Raw genomic sequence first — 8,445 nt, forward strand, 5'->3', positions numbered from 1 at the left:
TGGTTGTCAGGGGCCAGTCAGAGTACAACAAGAAGTATAGGTCTTAAACACTTTAAATCTGGTTTCCATTTTTCAAAGGATTATGGATGGCTGTTCTATAGAAAGCAAACTACAGGAATTGGTAAGAGTGGAAAGAGGAGACTGGTTTGGATACCATTGGAGTAGATGAGATTAGAGTGCTAACAGCTTGCACTAGGATGGCACAGCAGAGGTAACAAGCATTTGGATTCTGAACTTATTTTGAAGATACAGCCTTCAGAATGGCCTTATTATATATGTGAGAGAAAGGAGTCAAGAACAACTATGTTTTTGACCTGAGCAATTTAGTTGAGTGTAATTTTCATTCCTCAGATGGGGAAATCTCAAAGAGGAGTGGGTTTAGGATGAGGATGTCAAGTTAAATGTTGGATGTTTTAACTTTGACATTCAGGTGCAGATGACAACTAAACAACTGGTAAATAAAGTCTAAAGATGTAAATTCTGGTGTAGTCAGCAAATATAAATAATATTTACAGCCACCAGAGTCTGCGAGATTACCTAGGGAGGGAATGTAGTGAGAGGGATGAGCCCAGGAAAACGTCAGCATTTAGCAGTTGAAGATACGATACGGAGAACTAAGACATGATGGGAACTTTTCTAAGGAGTTTGTATATATATCAGTCATTTAAGCCTTACAGTTCTTTGAAGTCAACACAGTTATCCCCATTTTGTAGATGGGTGTCGGAGGCTTAAAGAGATGAAGTGACATGCCCAAGGTCACACCTCCATGTGGCAGCACCTAGAATTCAAGTTACCCTTATTCCAACACCTGTGCTCTTTAACCACTGTCCTCTACTATTCCATCCAGCAAAGGATACGGAGAAGGTGCAGCTAGAGGGCTAGGAAGCAAAAGTAGAGGAAGGTATTCCGGAAGCCCAGTAAAGAAGGTTCCTAGGAAGGAGGGAGAGATCAACTATCAGATGACATTTTTGGGTCAAAGAAGAGTGCTGAGACTTGCTAACGGGATTTATCAAAATGAAGGCTTCTGGATGACCTTGAGAAATGTTTTATTGGAGTGATGGGTTCAAAAGCCTATGTAAGTATATATAGATAGGGTCAGGAGAGAATGAGAGATACAAGAAATGGATACAATGGTTTTGGACATCTCTCTGAGGAGATGTGCTATATAGGGGAACAGTGAAACGGGGGTGAGCTGAAGGGAGATATAAGGTGAGGGCAGTTCTTTCGTGTTTATTTCTAAAAGACAAGTCTAGCATGTTCATTATTGGAAAACCCAGTAGAGGGGAAATTTTTGTTGCAAGAAATAAGAGAGATTTTCTAGGTTGAGATTATGTAGGTGAGGGTATGGATTCAGAGTTCGAACGTGGGGCACAGATGTTGACAGATGGAAGGAGTAATATGGATACAGGTGCAGGTAAATGGGTAGATTTGGTGGTAGTAGGTGGATTAAAAAAGTCTTTCTAAATGCCTTTTTAAAAATATATATACCAATTAGGATAAATAAAATGTGTTATTTCCATTTAACAATACTTGATAATGAAAAGAAATGAAGTACTTATACATGCTACAACGTGGATGGGCCTTGAAAAGATATGCTAAGTGAAAGAAGCCAGTCACAAAGGGTCACATATTGTATGATTCCACATTTATGAAATGTCCAGAATAGGCAAGTCCATAGAGACAGAAAATAAAATGTATGGTTGCCTGGGGGTTGGGATGGAGTTGGGGGAAACAGGAAATGATGGTTAATGGGTACAGGGTTTCTTTTGAGATGATGAAAATGTTCTAAAATTTATTTCGATGGTTGCCCAACTCAATATATTAAAAAAACATTGAATTACACCCTTTATGTGGGTGAATTGTAGGCTATGTGAATTTTACCTCCCAGAAGCTATATAAAACCAGCTAAGAATAGACAGGATTAAGGAGAAACAGGAACATGTGAAATAGATATCTAGAAACATAAGAATGTGAATTGACTAGGGAAATTAGAATTGCTGGCCAGGATTAAGGGAGCATTTGTGGTTGTAGTTATAAATAAAATGAGACGAGTCAGCATGTTGGAGGTGGTGCCCAGCCATATTCAGGTGCAGGTTAGGTAGAAGAGTTGCATTTAAAACCAGTGTTGAGGTTTTTCCAGGAAGCATGGTAAGGGAGAACCGTGGACTCCAAGACAGGTAAGGAGGAAAGTAAAGACGTGAAGGGCATCGGGGACTTGATCCTCGTGGGATTGAAGGTTGTTTTGGGAAAGAGGGTCAGAGAGAGGGGTACTTGAAAATGAGAATTCAGAAGTGATAAAGTTACTTGTAATGAAAGGTCCAGGACTTCCTACAGGCGTTGGCTGTGGTAGGATGGAAGACGGGATGATGGGCGGCGAAGAGGTAGAAGAACCGCCCTTTCTACTGATCTCCCTTTTCAGATGTTCTCTCTGCCCTTCCTTTTTTTGTGTGTGAAAGATCCAACTTACATTTACATCCTCCATGAAAGTGTTCAACTAACATTCTCCTGACATTGCAAGGTCCACACTGGTCTCCAGTCATGGTATCAGCCTTCTCCTTCACCACCCCTTTAATCTTTTAACATACCTGTTCTTTATTTCCCATAATTACCAACGTGTTTGCTATAGAAAGCACTGGCACCGCCCCTTTAATCTTGAATTTTACTTTTTAATTGTGAAAGTGGGTTTTTTTGATTCATCATAGGAAATAGCCTTGGTTATTTAAACTTCAGTGTATTTCTTATACTTCTTGAATTTAAATAGAGACATTTGGGGCTGTCACTTTTTTGGTCTGCCTTAAAATCTTGCTGTATTAGGAAATTTGGAGTCTTCTGTCTATAGTGTGAGTTTCCCCAGGTCTGAACTCTTCCCTCTTTTGTTTCATCCACGTTCTGGATAAGTTAACACCATGGTTCTTCTGAGCTCTGTACATTTAATCAGTCACTTCAGCACATTTCCACCAGGTGTAGCCTAGGCCCCTCCAACTCTCAGTATTAACATGTGAAATTTGTTGTCTGTCTCCAAAAATTGTTTCTCTTTCTAAATTCCTGCATTGAGTTGATGCCTTCATCCACCCACTCATTCGAAGCAGCTATGTTCCTCCATCTCATATTCTGCCAGTCCTGCCTACTAAAGGGCTTAAATCTGTTCTTCATCTCTTGCACCTCGTTCAGTTGTCTCTCACCTCTCTTCCCTAGATTCTTGGAATAAGAGCCTAACTACTCTTCAGTGTCCTCTGCCTCCTTGCTTTCCTGTATACTGTTTGCTGGAGGGGTCTTTCAGAAATGAACATGAGGATCATCCCTGCTAAAAATTTCTCCGTGGTTTTCCCACCACTCTAGATCAGAGTCCAGGTTCCTTTTCATGGCATATAAGACCTGGATTGCCCCGGCCTAACTGTTCAGCCTCACAAACCTCATTTTTTTCTTTTTTAATTGATAGCAATCTGTATTCATACAGATTCTTTCTTGCTGCTTCAGTAATAAACCTCATCTTTTCTCTCCTTGATTTTCATCAAAAGACATTCTGTTGCAATTCTCAGAACAACACGCTTCACTGCTTCGCTTTGCTAATAATATAATAGGCCTTTCCAGAAGCCGCTGTTCTCTTTAATCATAATGTTCTTCCTTAAATTGGCCTTGAATGTTCTTCCTTTCCTTTGGGACCCAATTCAGGCATTCCCCTGGGACTCCTGCTCAGATTCACACACACTGACTTCGTCAGTTCCACGTTTGTCACCATAATAGTGTGTGCCGTCTCCTATAGCAATTGACATTTGTCTGTTTCTACTAGGTTATGTCCTGTTTGAAGGAAAAGATTATTATTTATTTTAATCTTTATATCCCCAGCACATTAAATATGTTAATAATGTAAAGCTTAGATGTTCAACATATGTATGAATAAATGAATCTTTTAAAGTTTTTAACTCTAGAAAACTTGTCAGGTATTTCACGTCATACTTCTAAACAAAATGAATAATTGCTTTGAATGTCCTTTAGACTTGGGTAACTCACTGTGTATTCCATTGGTATATGCATCATGACAGCTTTCCTGATAAAAATAAAAATGAAATTCAGCTCTTATGCCTACCAAGGGCTTATGCCACCTGATATATTTTTTAATTAAATATAACTGTTATTATAAAAGCAGTACTTTATTGTTCACTGCAAAACAGAACAGAAAAAAATATCTAATTCCACCACTTCTGTGCCCTGAAGGCCAACATTTGGAGCTATGGGAATTCTGTTGGGGGAACCTGTAAACTTTGTTGGTCCGTAAAGGGTTAAAAGGAAATCAGCTTATTTACAAAAGAGGGAAAGAATTTGAATAATATTTTAAGTAAATCCCAAATACAAATATCCACATATATGGAATAGATGAATTAGGCTATGTTTTTCTCTTTATAAAAAATGTGCTTTGTAGGAGTTTTAAATATATGAGTACTGTAAAAGTTAACCCTGTTAAATGAACCTGTATGTACCCTCAAATGCATGTTATAAAAAACTTAGAGATGTGTTGACAGAGATTGGTTTATATTTTATAAAGAATCATTGCCCATTTGCTCTCTTCTGTACAAGATTGAGGTTGGCCTTGCTTCCTTTGGTAGCTGTCAGATTGGTAGCTGAGGAAGCCATCATGGGGAAATCAGGAGTAGGACCTTCCCATTGTCCTGCAAAGGTCTGTTTCCTCTTAAAGGTTCATCTGAACTTAATTCTTTTGTTACAATAAGATGCTTTGAACCCCTCCCTCATTTTTCTAGTGTTATTTAAAACTTGCTATTGGCCCCTTGAGCATATAGTTATGTACTTGAATGTGCCACAACAAGTCTTTAACAGAGTAAACATTTACGGTTTCATCCTTGAGTAAAGCTGGTGGGAAAGTAAAGTTCGACTTGTTGAAGTGCTTCTCTATATGATGACTCTATTGAAGGAGGCTGTACATGGGTGCGCCACATTTTATGTTGCTTGTTTTGAGTTAAAGTCCACAAATGTTACGGCTCTACGATTTCTTTAAAAGGTGGGAGCAAGGACATATCTTAGGTGCCTTGTTGTCCCCTGTATGGTATATACTCAGTATATGTTCACTAAATGATATGAAGAATGTTAGTTTGCCGTGAATTTTATATCAGTCTGAGATAATAGTATAAGCTCTGTAATATGTTCATTGTCTGGGATTTCCTAAGGAGAGTGTAAAGAGTCTATGGGGTCTTGGCCTTGTTCATCCAATTCATCATTTCTGGCTTTTCACTATGGTAATTAGCATTTCTCAACTTTAGGCCTGACATATGGAAGCATAATTTTTTCTGTTACCAAAGTGCTTGACTCTAAACAGTGATGGATATTGGGGGACCCGGAGAGGCCAGTAAGATCTTAATGATCAGAAAAGAAAAATGTGTTTTTGCAAAGTGAAATATTCAGTGTTAGGATACTTATCATCTGTCAAAATAGATGTGTAGAATAATAATTTCAGCACTTAACTGTGTGCCAAACTCTGAGCTCATGCTTATGTACTTTATCCCATTTAATCTCAACAAGAGGCAGGTATTATTATCCCCATTTCTGAGGCATGTGTCCAAGGTTGCTCCTATGTGAGATCTTTTTCACTGAATGTATTTGTCTTTAAGCATTTAAAAGAAGGTACTCTGTTTAAGTAAATACCAAAGTGGTGAGGCTTCATGTTAAGAGTTATAAACTGGTGCACATACATTTTCCAGTCTACTCTATTGGGTGCCTAAGTCTGACAGAATAGTATTGGACCATATGTCCTGAGGAACAAAAACTGAAGTAGAAATTCTTGTCTATCATTAGTATTGTTTATACAGAAAATCTAGGAGCAAATAGGACTTGTTAAATGTTTGCTAAAGTGAGTGGAAGTGATTGAAACTGTAAACATAAAATAATATGATGCTGGGGACAAAAAGATGAGGAAGTATTGGGTTTGCTCTCTGGTGGTTTTTCTGTTAGTGTCACGCAAGCATTTTTCTCACCATTGCCTGTTGATGGTCATAACGCACAACTTGCTCAAAGGCATTTCTGTAGTACATGGGTAAATGGCATATTCTGACAATATAAGGAACATTTCCCTTTATTAGAATAACTCTTGTTGGTCATAGTATTTGCCTTGTGATGTTTATATTTGCAGAGAAATAAATTGAGAGAGACCACGATACCTGTTAAGTTGTGAACCACAACAGATCCTCCTTTTCCATGGTATTATAAATGATGGGTTGAATTTGATTCTTAAAGCATAAGCACACCCCTGTAAATGGGAAATAAAGTCATTGTCACTTTCAGCAGCAGCACTAACTTTATCCGTTTTGCCACCTTTGGGAAAGTGAATAGAAGGTGACTGGGCACTCAGCATTGTTCAGCAGTCATTTCGGCATAGCAGTTTACACGTTATGCTGTGCTTTGAGGAGGGACTTGTAAAAATAAACTCTACGTTTGTGTATGGATCTTTATTTTATAAACATTAAAGTAATGCTTATGCATAATAACTGCACAAAGCATTTTAATGACATAGAATCAAAGAAACCTCCCTCTTCACTGGATTTTTCTGGGTCATTGACCCCATATGTTCCTAGTAAAAAGTCAAATTAAGACTTAGAGGAAGAAGTTTTCTTCTAAGAGTACACCTGAAATAACCTTCAGTTGGGTCAAATAGTTCAGTTCTTTATCTCATTAGTTCTTTTATCTCAGCGCACATGTGTTTTCTCAAGTATTTTGAGTGGTAAACAGCTACTAGTCAAGGCTATAGAAGGAGTTTCTGACATACTCTTTCCAAAATTTGGTATATTACAATTTCTTTTTGCAGCTTATTTTGACCTGTACCTATATTAGGTAGATGTGTATACATAGTATATCTCCAGGAATGCTTGCCCTGCGTTGTTACTGGGCCGTCACATTTTTCTGCTAGGTAGACAGGCAAACAGTATGAAATTTGAAGGTTTTGGGTTGAATTTCATTTTGTTTCAAGCTCCACAGGAAATAATTGGAAATAGAACATGCTGTCTTCTATGTTATTTTATTTACACTTTAATTTTTATTGCGTTACAGGTACTCAAGGAGTTGCACCTGGCCCTGTAATTGGGCTCCAAGCCCCATCCACTGGTCTTCTTGGTGCCCGACCTGGCCTAATCCCACTCCAGCGCCCGCCAGGAATGCCTTTGATGCCACCTCGTCCCATGCCTCCGCATATGATGCATAGAGGTCCGCCACCAGGCCCCGGGGGCTTCGGGATGCCTCCGCCTCATGGAATGAAAGGTCCCTTTCCTCCCCACGGCCCCTTTGTCCGGCCCGGTGGAGTGCCAGGGCTCGGGGGCCCAGGTCCAGGCCCAGGGGGTCCCGAGGACAGAGACGGAAGGCAGCCGCCGCAGCAGCAGCAGCAGCCGCCACCAGCACCGCAGGCGCAGCAACAGCCACCGACACAGCCACCGCAGCCGCCGCCGACGCAGCCACAGCCGTTTAGAAACGATAACAGGCAGCAGTTCACTTCAGGTAGAGACCAAGAAAGGTTTGGAAGAAGATCTTTTGGAAATAGGGTGGAAAATGACCGGGAACGGTATGGGAACCGTAATGATGATAGAGAGAATAGTAATCGTGAAAGGAGAGAGTGGGGAAGAAGGAGCCCTGACCGGGACAGGCACAGAGACTTGGAAGAGAGGAATAGACGCTCTAGTGGGCATCGAGACAGAGAGAGAGATTCTAGAGATAGAGAGTCTCGTAGAGAGAAGGAGGAAAACCGAGGCAAGGAGAAGCCTGAGGTGACAGACAGGGCAGGCGGTAACAAAACCGTTGAACCTCCCGTTAGCCAAGTGGGAAATGTAGACACTGTTTCAGAACTTGATAAGGGGGAGTCTGAGTCTGCAGTTGTAAAACCTTCTGAAGAGTTACCTGCTGAGGCTACCTCATCCGTTGAACCTGAAAAGGATTCTGGCTCAGCAGCCGAGGCTCCTCGTTAGAGACTGGAATTTGTCCACATGTGACAGTGACACTTCCTGGAGTGTAGAGCTTGAAGTGTACAGATGCTGTATTATACTTGCTCCTGCTATATCACAGCCCCGCAGTAGTTGGTGGGGAATTGTAAGCAATTTGATTGCTTCCCTTCTATTTAAAAATAGCCACAAAATAACAAAAAATACTGAAAATATGAATAAATATTACCCTTTTTGCTGTAACTTTTTAAAAGTTTTGACTTTAAAAAGTTTACAAATCGTAATTAGAAGTGCTCTCTATTTTTTTTTTTTAATTTAAGACAAGGTAACGGTGAAAGCTCCTCAAAAACAATAGGGATGTTTTTAATAAACTCTATTTTCGTAACAAACTTTAATGTGTGCTATTCTTCCTACACTGCATTAAGGTGGAAAAGGATTGTTCACCATCAAAGTTTGAACTGTTAATACTGTGTTGGAGTCTAAATTAGACTTGTATATTTGATGGAAATAGACA

The 8,445-nt window shown here is 39.8% G+C and overlaps 1 protein-coding gene across 1 annotated transcript in view; it reads left to right on the top strand.

The window, feature by feature from the left end:
* SCAF4 (SR-related CTD associated factor 4) overlaps positions 1-7,958 on the top strand; it is a 189,662-nt gene extending 181,704 nt beyond the window's left edge. The window contains 1 exon segment of the mRNA XM_007447430.1: positions 7,054-7,958. Within this exon segment, the coding sequence (XP_007447492.1) occupies positions 7,054-7,958 (905 nt within the window).
* Positions 7,959-8,445: the final 487 nt, after the last annotated feature.

The sequence above is a fragment of the Lipotes vexillifer genome, unplaced genomic scaffold, assembly GCF_000442215.2.
Source record: "Lipotes vexillifer unplaced genomic scaffold, Lipotes_vexillifer_v1.1 scaffold689, whole genome shotgun sequence".
Taxonomy (NCBI): domain Eukaryota; kingdom Metazoa; phylum Chordata; class Mammalia; order Artiodactyla; family Lipotidae; genus Lipotes; species Lipotes vexillifer.